Raw genomic sequence first — 17,500 nt, 5'->3', positions numbered from 1 at the left:
AGAGCTGATTTACTGGCGGCCGTCCTCAAGTTGTGGGGTCATAAATCTGTGGGGCTCCGTGATGTAAGTCCTGAAAGTTTAGTTCCAGTAGGTCAGGAAATGAACGTAATTAAACTCTGTGTGTGCGTGCGTGTGTGTGTGTGTGTGTGTGTGTGTGTGCGTGCGTGTGTGTGTGTGTCACCTGGTTTTCATTATGATTATTCACAGTGGGAAGAAGCTCCATGATTGACAGGCTGTTAGTGATGACACACTTCCTTCTCAGTACAAATTATCAGTCCGCCCTCTCCTTTCCCATCAAGCCCACTCTGTGTGTGTGTGCGTGTGTGTGAACTTAATGTTTATTAGCTGTTTGAGAGTTAAACCATCAGAGTGGAGACACATTCGGAGGTCTGTGTAACTTTCAGTCAGCACGGTTTCCTGAGCTGAGGTCAACTCAACTGTTCAGCTCAGGACCCTGGAGACTCGTGACTCCAGGGTCCCCAGAGATGATCGAGGAGTGAAAATGTAGCACGCAGACAAGCGCCGACGGTCTAAACATTACAAATCTTTTTCCTGATTTCTGAAAATGATCTGCTGCCCACCAGGGGGCCCTGGCCCCTACTTTGGGAACCTTGGCTAGCTTAGATGGGACTCGTCATAGTCGTGCTGCCAGAGGGGCCAAAGGGTCTAAGCTAACGGTTCATTGTTCTGGTGAAGTGGTCGAGGTGATGACGAGCTAACGGTCAGTGAAGGAAACAGGAAGTAACAGCAGTTGCAGTGGCTTGAGGTTCTGAGGTTCCACTTCTCCAGGTGTTAGCTGCTTTTGCACTTGAGGCCAAGAACACCCCCCCCCCCCACCGCCCCCGAAACACAACACACAACATCATGCCGTCAGACTCCTGGACGACACCACCACGACAAGCCAGCAGCTGACGAGTCCAGGTCAGAGACTCGATGTGATGGAGCTGGAGTCCTGCTGTCCTAACCACGGTGAAGATGGGACAAGACCGCGGAGGCTGAATCCCCTGTTACCATGACAACGATGATCCATAAGGAGCATCATTTGCTCATTAATCGCTACATGCTCTAACCACTGGCCGTATTACGAAGCCTCGTTTATTCTCTACAAACCAGGAAGTGGACATGAATGCCTGACAACAATCAACGAGGTCGCCGTCTTTGCTTTGGTGCCGTTTTCTCCTTTTAACTGATTCCCGTTTATAGAGTTTTGGAATAATTCAACAGTTATCAGGGCGTCTTTGAAGAGGCCTGTCGACATGCTGTGCTTATCAGAGGGCTGGAGCCAACTGACAGCACTGATGAACACCAGGAACACACACACACACACACACACGAGGAGGAGGAGGAGGAGGAGGTAAATCTTCAGGGATAAGAGTTTCCCATCAGTCGGAAACTGTTTCGAGCCGCTGTCATGACTTGTAATATTTACACTAATGAGGTTATTTATCTCTTGGCGTCTTCGTGTGTTGTCATATCTTCTTCTTCTTCTTCTTCTCTGTTAATAATTCCATGATCCTGGAGCGCTGAAACATTTCCACAAGTAAAAACCTCTAATTGGCCTAAAAGTCCCACAGTCTTACTCCAAGCTGATGATGTCACACGTGAGTTGTGCGGTCACCTTCCTGCCGTCACATGTCAGGTGATTTAATTCAGCCTGACTTTCCTGGCTCTGAGTTTCTGGAGCCTTTGTGTTTACCTGCTGTGCTTCCATAGCGCTGATAGCCTGCTAAACCCTAAGAGCTGCATTGTAGCAAAACTACACTTTGTGGGTGAAGTATTACTTTCATGTTTATCGTCCTCATAAAGGAAATGAAAGGAAATGACGACTCAAGTGGCGTGCGAAAGGAAAACATGGGGGATTGGACTTTTAATTGGAATTTTTGAAAAAACTTATTTTAAATGCCTGTCGTGTTTTCAGACGAGGTCGTCCCACGTTTTGCCAGATTATAGCACAAGTATTGTTTGTGAAGTTGCGTCGGAAATGGGAATGGTCATTTTCATCTGGTTGTGTTTGATCGGCGGTTTCTCAACGTCGGCTGAATAAAAGCAGCTGGGTTTAACCTCCACAGATGCTTCAGACAACAGACACTCTGTTCTAAAACAATGAAAACCTGCAGAGACCAAAGACAAAGACCAACACGCCCCAGTGTGGAGATGCGGGAGAGGTTCTCCAACGACTCCAGACGTTTTATTTCCAGGTGTTACAGGATGTCTTTAGCCTAGCTTAGCACGAAGGAAAGAGCTGGAAAGGCTAAAATCTATTGAATGTGAGCCAATCTCATTGTGGGCTGATAGTCCTGCCATTGATGAAGCCACTCATGCTAACACTAGTTATGCTAACAGTGGTTAACATGCTAGTTAATCAGCCCATCAATCATGCTAGCCATGTCAGTCTGGGTGCATTTCGTACCCCCATCCATTAACTCTGTAGAAACTTAACCCTACAAATACAAACCAGACAATCTAGAGTCAGGAAAAACAGGGTTTCGGTCCAAAGTACAAGTTTGCTTTGGATTTATTCCAGGACTTCAGCGCCGTGTTTGTCTTACTCGTGGGCCCTGGAGTAAAGTTTGTTGCCTCAAATCTGTTTGCTTCATTCAGCTTTGGATTCCATTTCTGATGACTGATTTTTTATACAAGGTTTTTCTGGATCTTTTGAATTGGTTGATGTGCCACCACGTACTAACGAGATAACAACTGATAGCCTAGCTTAGCACATAAAGTGGAGGGAGAGGGAAACTGCTTGCATAACATGCGAGTGTTGCGTTGTGTCTCATCAGCATCTTGGCGTTGTGTGTGCAGGTTCTAAAGCTCAGTACTATGAAGACGCCACGTCCATCCCGGACTACGACTCCGACTACAATGCCACGTTCGACTACAGCTTCTATAGTAAGACGTTAGCTTTAGCTTTAGCTCTGCTAGTGTTTGCTTTTGTGTTTCAAAGAGTTTGTCAAGAGTTCCATCTCTCATGTATTTTATGATTTAGTCTCATTCCTTAGAACACAAGTGTTTGATTTGATCGTATTTGTATTCTCTGTCATTTTTAGCCTTGTTTTAACGTAAATATTTGTCTCTTTTTTCACAGAATGACTTGAATTAATCTTCTTTGGATGTTACAGTTTAGTTTTGTATCATATTCTACACAACGCATTGCAGGTAACACAAGCAATGACGACCTGGAAAAGTTCCTGAAAGACAGCGACGCATTCACTGACCCACCGGACGAGGAGGAAACGGAGGAGGAAGTTCACGTTACCATGGCAACCACCCCAGGAACCACAGAGAGGGGCAGAGTTGAAATTAAAAACTCTGCATCGCTCCCAGTTTGTCTGGTAACACATCAGATTCCCTATCGACTATAATTATGATGACTGGTTATTAAGTCAGGACGAATGTTTACAGCCTGATCGTGTGATCCTGCGAGTCTGAGTGAAGGGCTTAGTGAACTCAGGCTGCAGACACATTTGTATGTGTCAGGCAGGTGGGAGCTAAAGAGGACATTCTGGACTTACTGACAAGAAAACGGTCACGTTGGTTCCAAACAGCGACTACAGTACATTTGAGGAACAGAAAAAGAGACATCAGAGCAGAATTGTTACCAAACAACAGAATTAAAATATGAGGAGGATTTAATATTGACAGAAACAGACGGGATGGAAAGATGATTGAGACAACTTTTTGCAGGGTATTGAAATCCGTTACTGCCAATTCTACACAGTGAGGGGCAGCTGGCTTCTGTGTGTGTGTGTGTGTGTGTGTGTGTGTGTGTGTGTGTGTGTGTGTGTGTCTCTCCAGCTGCTTTCCATTAATGTAAATGTGATCTCCACCAGTGTCAAACAAGCGCAGCGCTTATATAAGACACAAGAGACACACGTGTTAGATCTTTGATTCAGACTAGAGATGTAGAGCAGAAGGTCCGATCATAACTTGATGAAATAAATAAAATGATCCAAGTTCACGCAGATTGATTTGATCCTCCAGAGTGGCAAAACAAGCAGTAACTACTAATCTAATCTGTCGAGCAGATGTGTTCATTCGGTTCCCATAAATGCAGGGACCGCAGGTTTGAGTGTCGCGCGTGTATTCGACATGTTTCACAGCGCTCAAGTAAACAGCAGAAGATTTAACCGTTGGGAGGTTTGTGGTCTGGATGTGAACCACAGATGCTCGAGTCTCTGAGTTCACTTCAACCCTAAATCAGACAACAAATGTTTCTTTTGCTGAAGATAAAACTCCAGTTCACGAGGGAGAAAGTTCAGGGAGTGAACTGAATGTTTGAAGTGAAGGAAGTGTGTTTGCATGCTGTGGAAGAAGACCCCAGGTAGCCATGTTGATATGCTAACATGCTACATGTTGTCATGCTAATGCTGACTTACTAATAAAAGTGTTAACATGCATCTGACACTCTTTACTGGTGTGACAACATGCTAATTAGCTAACATTAGCATGCAGATGGGACTGTTGCAGCTAGTCAGTATGCTAGCTTTAGCATTTCCCCTGAGCCACGCACATCTTAGTTAGAACTACTAGCTGTTTAAAGACATAAAGGAAAAGGAAGAAACATGAACTGTTTTTGAAATTCATGATTTATTGAAAACTGAAGCTTTAAGGGAGGAAGATGTTCAATATCTCACAACCTACAGTTAAAATGCTAATTAGCTCGTTTGTGAACACTGTGAATAAGCAGTTTAGCCAGTTGCAGTTTGTGTCATTCTAAGCGCATACGTGTGTATCCTGTAAATACTGCGACTGCCGGCTCAGCGAATTAACATCGATCTACGTTTTATTTCGTACATGTGAACCTGGATGTGATTGACGCATAAATCTGGAACCGTGACGTTGACGTGCTGCATGTGGCTCTGGCTTCAGTGTGACTGTTAGCATGCTAATAGTATTCAGTTTAAAAGAATAGTTGTGGTCACTATGACATCACCAGGCAACCAGCAGAGACAACAACTGCTCTGTAAGTCACGTTTGTTTTCTGCTGCCGGAGGTTAATAAACCATAATGGAGCCAGGCGGTGGCGGCTGACTGGAATGCTGCGTTCATTAGGACCTCCCTTAATTCAGAGTTGTAGTTCCTGTCCTCCAGTGGAGCCTGAAGTTTCAGGCTGCAATTAACATGTGATTAACATGTGATTGACATGTGATTAACAGGTATTTAACATGTGATTAACTGTTCAACCTTTGCTGAGTGCTAAACTGCTGTTTTCATTGTTCTGTGTGGATCTTTGCAGCATACAAAACTAAATTAGCTGCTTTGAAAACAGCATGACATGCAATAGAATAAGATCCGGTTTGTCCACAGGTGTGATGTGTCCACAGGTGTGATGTGTCCACAGGTGTGATGTGTCCACAGGTGTGATGTGTCCACAGGTGTGATTGGTCCACAGGTGTGATTGGTCCACAGGTGTGATGTGTCCACAGGTGTGATTGGTCCACAGGTGTGATGTGTCCACAGGTGTGATTGGTCCACAGGTGTGATGTGTCCACAGGTGTGATTTGTCCACGTGAGAGTAAATATTTGACCTGGCGGATGTACAGCAGCAGAGTGTAGACTGAACCATGAAGCCTCATGATCTGTTGTTTCACAGAGGAAGTGGAGGTTTGGGGGAGTTTATGACCCCGTGATGCTCGTGCGGCGCATCCAGCGTTCAGTGTGACATCATCTTTTCTTGCTGCAGGACAGCAGGAGACTCGTCTGGATGATTCTGGTTGTCCAGCAGCTGCGACAAAATCTATAAGAGCAAAGGAGCTCAGCAGGTGAGTCGCACTGATGGAGTCAGTAACATGTCTGTCCAGCAGGGGGAGACACCGTCTCACTGATCTCACACATTGAGAGGTCCAAAATGTCTAAAAACATGTCTTGAATTATTTCAGACAGGAAAACAACCCTGAACAAAAGAGGATAAAGTTAAACAAAAACATGAATAGAGGGATTTTTTTCTTTTAAATTTCTGAGAAGTTTCAGGAGAGGAGAAAGACGCCTCAAAGCGATGTCTTCACCTGCATTAAAACAGTTTTACCGAATCCACTTTTTTAACGAGACTTCGTGTTCTCAAAAGGAAGGACAGTGGGCGTCTTCCTTTCCTCTTGAATATGTTGGTTTGGAGGCCCGTTGTTGAGTCTTAAACCATCTGTGTGTTCCTGTTCCAGTTGATCCCGTTCACAGATCCCTGAACCACCTGATCTGCAGTGGGAGGAGTCAGCATCACCCCAGCGAACTTCCAGTCATGAACGCCTCGGTCGCAGCAGCAGGTGGACGTCCAATCACAGAGAGACTAAATCTATAAAAACACTCAAAAAATGATCAGACATTATTTTTCACATTTTTCTATGAATGAAAGAGACGATGATACGCATATGAATGAGTACGGACGTGCGGCGCTGCCACGACCTCCCGGAGCTGGAGGTCGTGCTTAAACGCCAGAAAGTTCACGGATGAAAGAGGAACAAACTCTTAATTAAACAGATTATTTTAATCAATCAATGCTTTTTTGTGAAGGCGAGCGTTGTGTTTTCCGTCTGCTGTGACATCACTGCTGGTAGGAACTCTTGAGTCACAGGAAGACCCTGCTGAGAACGGGAGAGTTTCAGCAAATATGTTTCATCGAGCCGAACCCACGTCAGACATGTAAATACTGATAGGAGCGCATATCACAACTCTTTTACATTCAAGAAACAAACACAGATCCGGTTTCCTTCGCTGAAATCATGACAAATCTCCAAAGTGCTGGTCAGGACTGGAGAATCTGAAGCTGTTCGTTCAACTCAAGGCTGAAGATCAAGTTTCTAAAAGCTGATTCTGCTCCGCGAGTTGTTTCAAGGAGTAAAACGTCTGTCACTTCATGGCAGATCAACAGGGATGAAAACCCCATGGAAGTCTTGAGCGAGTGAAGGGGGGGGGGGGGGGGTAGCATGATTAGCATGTTTAGCAAGGAGCCGAAATTTATCATAAACCTTCCAGAAAAATGTATTTCATTTTGTTTCTTTGGCTTTGGTGTTTGAACAGGTTTCTCCTGAAAGAATTGTTGAAACAAATTAAAAAGTTGATGTCACACAAACGTAAAAGAGTCGTGATAAAAACAGAATGAAGGAAAAATGGTGGTTTTGAGGATAAGAAGGAAGTGAAGCTCCGTTGGTGGCCGAACTCGCTGATTAAGATCACGAAGCTCCACACTTCTAATCTGAGTCACATGACTTGCTCGCTTCAGTTCATCCTGCTGGGCTGAAGTTTGCCGTCTTCCCTCTGTAAAGCAACTCGGACACGAACCGACCTCCGCCTCATGGTCCCGCGTTTCAGTCGCCAGTGGATGAACATCGACTCCTGCTGGTGAAGCTCCGTCAGCTCACGCCGACAGATGGAAACTACAAGATGTCACACTTCCCTCCACCCAGACCCACAAACCCTGACTGTTTCTGTGTTCCGTCACCTTTGTACAACGTCTGACACCAGGGTTCGTCTGGTGTGAATCTCCCGTCAGCGCTTCGGCTCCTAACCCTGCAGCACTTCTGAGTTTCTTGTGTTTCAGTTTGTATTTGGAGGAAAATAAAATGAATAAAAGAACAAACCTGAGTGTAAATAAAAACTCTGCTGTGCTGGTTTATGTTTTTCAAAAGCGGAGGAAGCGCTGGTCTCAGAATAAAAGGCAGGGGTTTTTCCCTTCACCCTGGTTTGTAAAGGGACCTGCTGGTGCCTCAGATCTGGAGAAGCGTCTCCCTCGTCTCCTCATGGGGACGATGACGTTCCCTGAATGTTGATGTGTTCCTGTAAGTTTTCAACTATTTTCCAGCGAGACAGTGACCACGTAGCCGTTGCCATGACGTTTCCAGAAACTCGCTGCCGAATAATTAAAGTCACTTTCTGTTTTTATTCATGTTGAACTGTGAAATAAATAACATGACAAAGGTGAAACGTAGTGGCGTTCTTGTCTGGTCATCAGGATGTAAACTAGTGGCGGTTGAGTGTGTGTGAACACTCTGAACCTTTCCTGGAATGTTCCAGTATTTTCCCTGTAAGTGTGAAGGAGAGCCAGGAGGGGTTATTCTGTGGAAGTTGCACCTTCAGCCCCTCAGCCCTACAGGGAGCAGGCTGAGGGGCTGAAGTATGAACGAGAGCAGGAGGATTGCTGGGAAACTTGTACTGCCGACCTCCACAGGATGTCTTGCCCCGCCCACCAATTTGCACGTCTTGTGTGAGCAGTCATGAGCCAGGAATGTTCTGGAAAGCAGCTCTGAGTAATGAATAGCATTAGTGATGTCTGGGAGATCATCCCAGGAATTTACTGGGATCTTTGTGTGAAAGGGGCTTTATAATCACCAGATTTCCTCCTCTGCCGCCTCATGAGCACTGTGGCCACTAGAGGGCGTCCCGCACGTGTCACTCATGTTAGAAACTTTTTATTTTGACATTTGAGGCAACAATTTCCTTCGAGCTGAAACCGGACGCCTCGTCATCGTGGAACATCCGTCATCGTGCAGCTTTGGAGTGTTTCAGTTCTGTATCTTATGATTATTTGATGACAGCTGTCATTCAAGAAGACGTCATGTGCGTCCTCATTCATCTCAGAGCCGTAATGGCCTCCGGTGTTGACCAGGGCACGCTGGGGCACTGTGGAGCTGCAGGTCTCGTGAGAGCAGAAAGTGTGAGAGGCCTGAGGCTTCAGTAGTTGTTGAAGTGGTTTATTTCTGGCGACGGTGGCGGCGTGTGACGGTGTTTTGATCGTGATGGGAAGTGTCTGCTAGCTTCGACAACTCTGACAGACTCACAGCGAGTGTTGAAGGTGACGGACGCCTCGGGCTCTTCGTTTATTTTTAAGTCCAGGAGGAATCTGCACGAAAGGCGTCGCCTCCCCATGACGGACGGTTTCATCGTCTGAACCTAGAAAGGAACATGAATCATGGCAAAATGGCCGCCTGCAGGTTTAGTTTAATAAAGACCAAAAAAAACAGACAAAAGATGAGGACAAATAACGTCAGGAGTGATGTCAGCAATCCATCAGCTTGTGATATTTCAATATTTCCTGTTAAAACAAACTCTTGAGTTTCTTGGAGCATCTTGGAACATTTACCAATGACATCATCACGATTCAGCGGTCGTGAGGTGCTAGCGGAGGTTAGCTGTTAGCAGGGAGGAGGTGTGTTTGTAGTCCAACAGGAAGTGGTCATCTCCTGGTTCCTCCCCCACATGGAAGTGGTCATCTCCTGGTTCCTCCCCCAACAGGAAGTGGTCATCTCCTGGTTCCTCCCCCACATGGAAGTGGTAATCTCCTGGTTCCTCCCCCAACAGGAAGTGGTCATCTCCTGGTTCCTCCCCCACATGGAAGTGGTAATCTCCTGGTTCCTCCCCCACATGGAAGTGGTCATCTCCTGGTTCCTCCCCCACATGGAAGTGGTAATCTCCTGGTTCCTCCCCCACATGGAAGTGGTAATCTCCTGGTTCCTCCCCCACATGGAAGTGGTCATCTCCTGGTTCCTCCCCCAACAGGAAGTGGTCATCTCCTGGTTCCCTGTGACTTTCTGTGATTTTGTTGTTGTATTTTGGTTATATTTTCGAAACTGGTTGTCATCTAAACAGATACATATACAACCCCTTACTTGGACATCTATTAAGATTGGACTGCAATTAAAAGAGAAAAACATGGACTTTTTGATTAACACTCTACTGACTCATGGCAAACACTATATCCACAAATGTAAATTTCTCAAGACCAAGCCCCACTTCACTAGTTGGAAAAATGAGTTTAATTCATATAAAAAATCTTTATCCCTGATGACAGAAAGAAATGCCCTTAGACTGAATGCTTTATTTGAGTTGTATTCTATCCCTGACTAAGACACCCTCCACTTTATTTTATTTATTTTTTCTATTCTCTGGTTATATATACCCTTTTACCTTATCCTCACTTTTTGTATTTGCCTGCCGTTTTCAATGCAATGGAATGGAGTGTACTTTATGCCTTGATTGTTTATATGTAAAGAATTATTAATAAATTAAAAAAAAAATTTAAATTAAAAAAAATCTCCTGGTTCCCCCACCAACAGGAAGTGGTCATCTCCTGGTTCCTCCCCCAACAGGAAGTGGTCATCTCCTGGTTCCTCCCCCAACAGGAAGTGGTCATCTCCTGGTTCCTCCACCAACAGGAAGTGGTCATCTCCTGGTTCCCCCACCAACAGGAAGTGGTCATCTCCTGGTTCCTCCCCCAACAGGAAGTGGTCATCTCCTGGTTCCTCCACCAACAGGAAGTGGTCATCTCCTGGTTCCTCCCCCAACAGGAAGTGGTCATCTCCTGGTTCCTCCCCCAACAGGAAGTGGTCATCTCCTGGTTCCCCCACCAACAGAAAGTGGTCATCTCCTGGTTCCTCCCCCAACAGGAAGTGGTCATCTCCTGGTTCCTCCCCCTACAGGCAGTGGTCATCTCCTGGTTCCTCCCTCAACAGGAAGTGCTCATCTCCTGGTTACTCCCCCAACAGCCAATAGGATCGCTCCATGTGATTGTGGTGATTGAACCAGTAAATCAGCTCTGGTGAACAAAAGTTGATGATCTTCCAGGTTCAGTTCATCAAGATCATCTTCACCAATGAACCACGATCCTGGTTTCAGGTACTGCACAGCGCCGTGGAAACAGACGCTAAACCATGAGACCTCAGTGGTTTTCAGAATCTGTCCTGAGTTGCTTTGCTGTTACAAAAATACAAATAGAACTTAAACTATAATATAGGGTGGATGCATGCAACATTTCTATGCTTCAAAAACATGGAAACAGTTTGTGGTGTAGCACCTTTGTTTTGGTGCCTGAACAGTTTGGGACACCTGATTTAAAGCGCCGGCGTCTGCGATCTAGAGGTGAATGTTGAAAGTCACGTAAACAAAGACTCTGATGGCGTTCCTGTTCCTATCAGCCAGACATTTGCTTACCCTGCTAATGCATGACACCAGCAGAAGAGTTCAGCATCACACACACACACACACACACACACACACACACACACACACACACACACACACACACACTCACACAGACACACACTCACACACAGACACACTCACTCACACAGACAGTCACACACTCACTCACACACACACTAACACAGACACTCACACACACACACACACACACACACACACAGACACTCACACACTCACTCACACAGACACTCTCACACACACAGACACACACACTCACAGGATGAAAAGTGTGTTTGATGGTATTCAGGCTCCGTGACCTTCAGTGGAACTCTGCTGTCCGCTGATAGCAGCTCCGGCCGGCCAGCAGAACCCATCAAGATGCTGTTCTACGTTCCTCTGAGCTCAAATCTCTGAGTTCTTAAGTCGCAGTGGACGCGACGGAGCGACGGTGAAAGTGAAAACCTTGAATCCTCGAATTCTTTCATCAGTTTGGAAAACAAATCAATGGTGGTGATTTTTCTCCTGGGAAGCAACAAGGTTTTTGTGTCTCCGTGGCAACGAACGCCACCTGATGTCGTTTTTTGAAGAGCTTTTATTCCACAGCAGTTCAGAGAACCTCTTGGGTCAAATCGTTGAATCCTGTTTTCTACATCAGGATGAACTCAAGCTTTGATATTAAAGTAAAACGACCAGGGAGGGGATTTATTTTGCCTGTAATTATTGAGTTCTGGGGTTTTTTCTCTGTGGTTTTGGTGCAAACACGGCGTTGCCCCCCCATGCGAGAGATCACGTTCAGGACCCGTCTGGGTCGATGTTAGAAGTTTAATGTCCCACGAGAAGCGTCTCAGAGGCGTTTTTCCCCACTGAATCAAATATATAAAATCTGCCGTGCAGATCATTTGTCTTGTGGAGGTCAAACGCTGGCGAGCGGAGCGGAAGGTCGTCGTCTGAATAATCCACGCCTGTGATGTCACATTCAGCATCAACTCTCCACGTCTGGGTTTTATTGTCTAGAAGCAGCGAAGAACAATGTCAGAGATTTTGAATAACCTGACAGGGATGCAGCACGAGGCTGGCGTGCTGGGAATGCTGCCTCCTTTCATCGGCGTGAATCTTCTGGATCACAAACTCGTGCTGTTCTGACCCGAGACTGATGACTTCATGTTGGACGATTATTAGAACCTGAAACTCCCTCAGAGAGAGAGGAGCTGCTGATATGAGCGTCCCACTGGTCACGCAGACGCTGCTGCAGCAGGCTGACATTTCACCGTTAATGAGCTGCGATCAAAGCCGCCTGTGTGGTGACATCATTCGCTCGCAGGTCGCCTCCCGATGCCAATCAGACACAGAAAAGGGCACGGAAACTTTTCTCCTGCGTCATCATTGAACATGTCCGTCTTGATCTGAGGTCGGCTGCAGAGCATGGTGGGGGATTTATTTCCTTCCCAGCGCCTGACCTCTGACCTCTGACCTCTGACCTCTGACTGGAAGCAGTTTAATCAGTGGTTGGAGAAAGAAGCTGCTGATTATTTTACTGGACAAACTTCTCGAGAGGATTCGAGTCTTTGTGCTCTGATATTCAGGTCTGGTGAAGTTTGAGTCTCTGGTTTACTGTTGCTGCTGAAGAGCTGTGATGCCTCAGACCACAACAATCAACTCGAGATTTTTGCGACCTGTCGACGAACGAACAAACCCTCTGACGTCACTGTGAGATGACGACCACAAGCCAGAGTGACGTTCGTGCCTAAACAGAACTCAACCACGGTGTCAAGAGAGACAAAATGTTAAAAATGTTTGTGGAGACTTCAAACATCAAAAACCGAATGTTTGATTCAGAAACAAATCGATTAACGGTAAAGTCGAGCGGCCGCTGCATCCTCGTCGCCATAGTTTGACCTTGGTGTCAGCGGTGCGAAAGCTTTGTCACAAACCCAGTGAAAGAGTCACGTTCACGTCTCACTGGCAACCTTCCTGTTCCTTTGACAATGTCGGCAACTCTTGTGAGGTTCCTCAGGGTTCTGTTATTAGTCCTCTAACACATTAAATACATCACCAAAAGATGAAAATAGGTTAAAGAAATGTAACAAATAATAATTACAAAACAAATCACTGGATTCCTGATCATGATATTCATGGTTTTGGGAATGATTTAAAAACTTCTTTTGAATGAAGCTCGTTAATTTCAGCATCCTCAGAATCAGAAGACTTCTGGCTGTTTTTGTTTGACCAACAGGGACATCGTTAATCACCTGATGAACTGGCGGTCGACTGACCTCTGAGAGCTTCATTCTCCTCAGCGGTGAGTCAGAGTTTGACCTCTGACCTCTGCGCAACAACAGCACATTGGTCTGGAGGATGTTTCCATGTAAACACCTGTGTGTCGACCTGTTTAATATTAACCACACAGGCGCATCATCCATCACTGGAAAACACATTCAGCGTCTGACTGGATGTGTCGAATACATGAATAATGACAGCGGGGGGGGGGGGGGTGAAGAGGAGGAGGAGGAGGAGGAGAAGGAGGAGGAGACAAGAGTATAAATACAGTGAGACGGATGAAGAGCAAAATAAATCTGAGGAGAATAAGAACAGAATCTTGAGGAAACAAAGTCTGGAGTTGTAATTAAACACCAAAGAAGAAGAAAAGAAGACGTCAGACTGTTTCTTTAATTCTCTTGAAGGACCTCTAATCATTTTATTGTGAGTTGTCTTTATTTGTCACTTTACTTCTGAGGTGGTCGATGATCGAATAAATGTGTGTCCCTCCATGTTTCAGGTGATACCCGTCTCGTCTCGGCGATGGAGAGCGTGCGAGCTGTCATCTACCTGTCCGTCTGTCTGTCTGTGCTGACGTCGGTGTGTCAGGGTCAAAGGTCGACCGACAGCCAACTGCCGGCTGCACCCGACGAGCCGATCCTGGGACTCACAACTGGAGAGCTGGTGAGGACCTCTGCCTCTACAGATTCATTCCTGCTCTAATTCAACGTTGGTTTCTGTTCATTTGAGTTGAAACTGCGATAAAAGATCAAACCTTGAACCGATAAAAATAAATAAAGAGAGGCGGCAAAGGAAACGCACAGAAGCCCTGAAAGATGTGGCTGATGTCGGTGAAGCGGAAACTTAAGTGTGTAAAATGAGATAAGGAAGGTCGCGACAGTGCCCAATAAACTCAGTCAGAGCTGCTGAGGTGGAACTGATCATGGATCATCAGATAATTACAACCAATCAAGAAGAGACTGACAAATTAGCAGGCGTGTCGTGACGGAGGAAACAATTAACGTGATTGGTGTTGAAGCGTGAAACGTTTGAAGTCGTGAGATGGTGAATTTATATGAAATCAAAGTCGTGTTTTGTGTCCGAACGACAACTAAAGCTGGACTGCAGCAGGAAAGAGAAGCAGCCTCAGTTCTGTGCTGGGCTTTGGATTAAAATGTTCACGTTTCAAGGAATCAGAATGAGCGACGCTGGCTGTGCAACACAAGACGTTCCTGTAGACGCCAAGGTAGCCAGACAGAGACGATGTAATCAAGAATCTAACTAATTAAAGAGTGTGGAACAATAAATCATTAAGATTTTAGGACTGTTGTTTGAGGGGAGAATTTGAGTGTCACATGAGGTTTGGGTGACGTTGATCATCATTTCAACCCAACGGGGCAAACGAGTCACTGGCGCTAATTAAAGAGACAGGAGAGGTTCAGAGTTTACCAAATAAACTGATTTCTCCACGGTAAAAACGAGTTTCAGGAGTTTTCCAGCAGCGGAGGGAAGACGCGGGAAGCTCATCTGGGCTTTTGTAGCAAGTCTTTCTTCTGACGGTTCTGACAGTGAACAAATGGACTCATTTATTACGTAACACTTTGATTAAACCTCCAGCAGTCGTTCTGGTCTCCTTGAATCTACACGGACTGAGGGTGGGATGGGAATTTAAACTCACAGAAATGACAAATCTAATAAACTAACAAAGAAGTTCTATTTTCTGTGTCCAGATCGGGATCCTGCAGCTTAAACAACACCAAAGGAGTTTCTGATTTATGATTGTTGGTCTTGAGGATGCAGCGTCCTGGAAAGGCGTTGTTATTATTATTGTTATTGTTGTTATTATTATTATTGTTGTTGTTATTAACGTCATCATCATCATTATTATTGTCATCATTATTATTATCATAATTGTTGTTGATGTTATTATTGTTGTTATTGTTATTATTATTATTGTTGTTATTATTGTGCATGTGTGTGTGTGTGTGTGTGTGTGTGTATTCAGGCTGAAGCTCTGCAGGGTCTCCTGGATGAAACCGACAACAGAGTCGGTCTCTCCGTGGAGAAGAAAGCCAGCGTCATCCCCCGGGTGAGACCATGACTGACAGCTGTCAATCACACTTGATCAAACTCTAGTGGTGTTGATGAAAATCGTTCCGATTTTTTTGATCTCACTGGCGTGAACCTGCTGACAAACGGAAACTCCTTGGATGAGCTCATAGTGAAATAACCAGCTCATAAATTAGTGGATGCTAACATGCTAGCAGCCAGCCTCACACGTGCAGCACAAAACACACACAGTAGTTTATCTTGTCACAGTCTAACATGTTAAAAACAGGTTAAAGTCACAGTTCATTGGAAGGTTTTATGAAGTGACATTTCTGGATCGTGTTAGTGAGGATCAAAACAGCTGCTGGAGGGAGCTCGCTTCCTCGAGGCCGGGGTTCAGGCAGTGACCCAGGAGTAGAACGACATTTTGGTCGTCTTATTACCACTGACAGGTTACCACCTGATTTCAAGCCTTTTATTCACCCTATTCTTCACTTCAGCTTGCGACAGAATAACTGACGAAGCCACTCTGAAATGCTCCAGTCAGCTGGCTGCTGTGCTGAATCCTGGCCGCTCCAGAGTGACTTCCTCTGTCTCAGAAGCTTTAGACTCCAGCCTGAAACCTCACTGACTCTCAAGAGTCTGAACAATAAATCCATAACGGTACTGAACGTATCTTATGAGTTTTGATCAGCTTTTAATACTTTGTTAGTTGTTTTGGTGAAAATAAAGCAAAAGTGGTGTAACCTGTAAATATTCCTCAACACAGACAGTAATGTTGAAATGTATTTCTTTCAAATGAGAGAAACTATTGATATCTAATATGTTTTACCAGTTATATCAGCAGAGGGCGCTGCTGCGGCAGCTGCTGCTGCTACTGAACCTTGGTTCTCCTGTCTGTCTGTCTCAGTGCGACGTTGGCGAAAGGTGTGCGATGAAACACGGACCTCGGATTGGCCGACTCTGCGACTGCCTGAGAGGAACGGCCTGCAACACCTTCTTCCTGCGCTGCTACTGAACACACCGTGGTCCTTCTCTACCTGTGACGTCATAACCGGGTCCCTCATCTTCATCCTCACTGGAAACTAAAGACCAATAAACCGTTAGGAGCTGACAAAGTGTCCCACCAAAACTTGTCTGTGTTTTAAAAAAGTAATTTGTTTGGAGCTGGTGAGCTAACTGCTAACTGCCTAGCTACTTGCTACTAGCTACGCTACTGTAGGTAATTGGGTATATAATGTGTCTGTTGCTACTGTGTGTATGTGTGTGTGTGTGTGTGTGTGGGGGGGGGGGTGGTCTCCAACTCAAGGCTGGTCTGACCCAAAACCCTCCTGAGAAACGAGGGCTGAACAGACGGAACTGATGTTACCAGCTGACCTGGAAGCAGCCAGATGTTGTGTGCTCGAGCGCTAACGTGGCTGTGTGAGGTCAGAGCCTCCGTCTGTGCAGCCAGACGGAGGCTAGACAATTAATAATTATATCAACCATCCATACTGTGCTGATGTGATGAACGCCACTGTAGTCACAGGATCCTGGCGTGACTCCGCCTTTAAACTGATCCTCACGGGTATAGAAGAACACACACTGTCAAACACCCGGCCAGCTATTTCTGTCTGCATGTTTCTGTGTTTGTGTGGAAGTTTCAGTGTCTGTTTTCAGATTCATTTATTTTGTTAAATAAAGATTCTTCATAAAGCCACATGGCTCCGATGACTTCCTGTTTCCTGTCAGGATCCTGGAGGACTCGATCAGGTGACAAGGCGGTTCCACAAGCGCTCTGCTCGGCAGCCGCAGGAGCAAAGTGACAGAGCAGGAAAGTTTTAGCATCAAGAAAGAAACTGCAAGTAATGGAACGCGAGTGGTCACATGACTTTTCCAAAGAAGAACAGCACCAGCTCACTGGGTGGGATTTTCAGTTTGGATGAAGATGAAATCAGAATTTGTGTGTTTAACAAAAACAACAACAACAAATCGACTTGGTTTATTTTGATGTCGTTTGTGATGTAACTTTTATCAAGACACACCTGCAAAAAAAAAATGGGAAAAAAGTGACACGTTCAGGACAGAAAACACCACATACACCAGGATTCTGCCCCCTAAAGGTCATACGGATCATTGCAATACTCTGAGTTTTACCAGCAGCTGAACAGAGGATGAAAAGTTTCAAAGTAAAATACAACAATCGTATAAAATCCAAAATGAGTGAATATGAGAGCAGTGGTTTGTCAGCCTCGCGTCTGTTCTCAAATGGTTTCAGTCAGAGTTCCAGTGGTCAACCATGAACCGA

At 45.4% G+C, this 17,500-nt stretch overlaps 2 protein-coding genes across 3 annotated transcripts in view; both read left to right on the top strand.

The window, feature by feature from the left end:
• The window catches only part of LOC147240229 (uncharacterized), an 8,707-nt gene extending 838 nt beyond the window's left edge, over window positions 1–7,869 (top strand). Inside the window, exons 2-5 of one of the 2 annotated variants that reach the window (XM_086193567.1) lie at window positions 2,803–2,889; window positions 3,157–3,332; window positions 5,689–5,762; window positions 6,156–7,869. In XM_086193567.1, coding sequence (XP_086049693.1) covers window positions 2,803–2,889; window positions 3,157–3,332; window positions 5,689–5,762; window positions 6,156–6,159 — 341 coding nt within the window. In that variant the 3' untranslated portion in view covers window positions 6,160–7,869. Of the gene's footprint in view, window positions 1–2,802; window positions 2,890–3,156; window positions 3,333–5,683; window positions 5,763–6,155 lie in introns of both variants that reach the window. The other variant, XM_086193568.1, reaches the window with a different exon arrangement.
• A 5,616-nt stretch (window positions 7,870–13,485) lies between these two features.
• cart4 (cocaine- and amphetamine-regulated transcript 4) lies at window positions 13,486–16,904 on the top strand. Its single transcript, XM_086193570.1, has 4 exons — window positions 13,486–13,608; window positions 13,685–13,848; window positions 15,170–15,253; window positions 16,124–16,904. The coding sequence occupies exons 2-4, from the start codon at window positions 13,708–13,710 to the stop codon at window positions 16,229–16,231; spliced, it is 333 nt and encodes a 110-aa protein (XP_086049696.1). The 5' UTR covers window positions 13,486–13,608; window positions 13,685–13,707; the 3' UTR covers window positions 16,232–16,904.
• Window positions 16,905–17,500: the final 596 nt, after the last annotated feature.

The sequence above is a fragment of the Aulostomus chinensis genome, chromosome 22 (assembly GCF_037954235.1).
Source record: "Aulostomus chinensis isolate RoL2024-O1b breed Wild chromosome 22, RoL_Achi_v1.0, whole genome shotgun sequence".
Lineage (NCBI taxonomy): Eukaryota > Metazoa > Chordata > Actinopteri > Syngnathiformes > Aulostomidae > Aulostomus > Aulostomus chinensis.
This window is presented reverse-complemented; position numbering and strand designations above follow the sequence as displayed.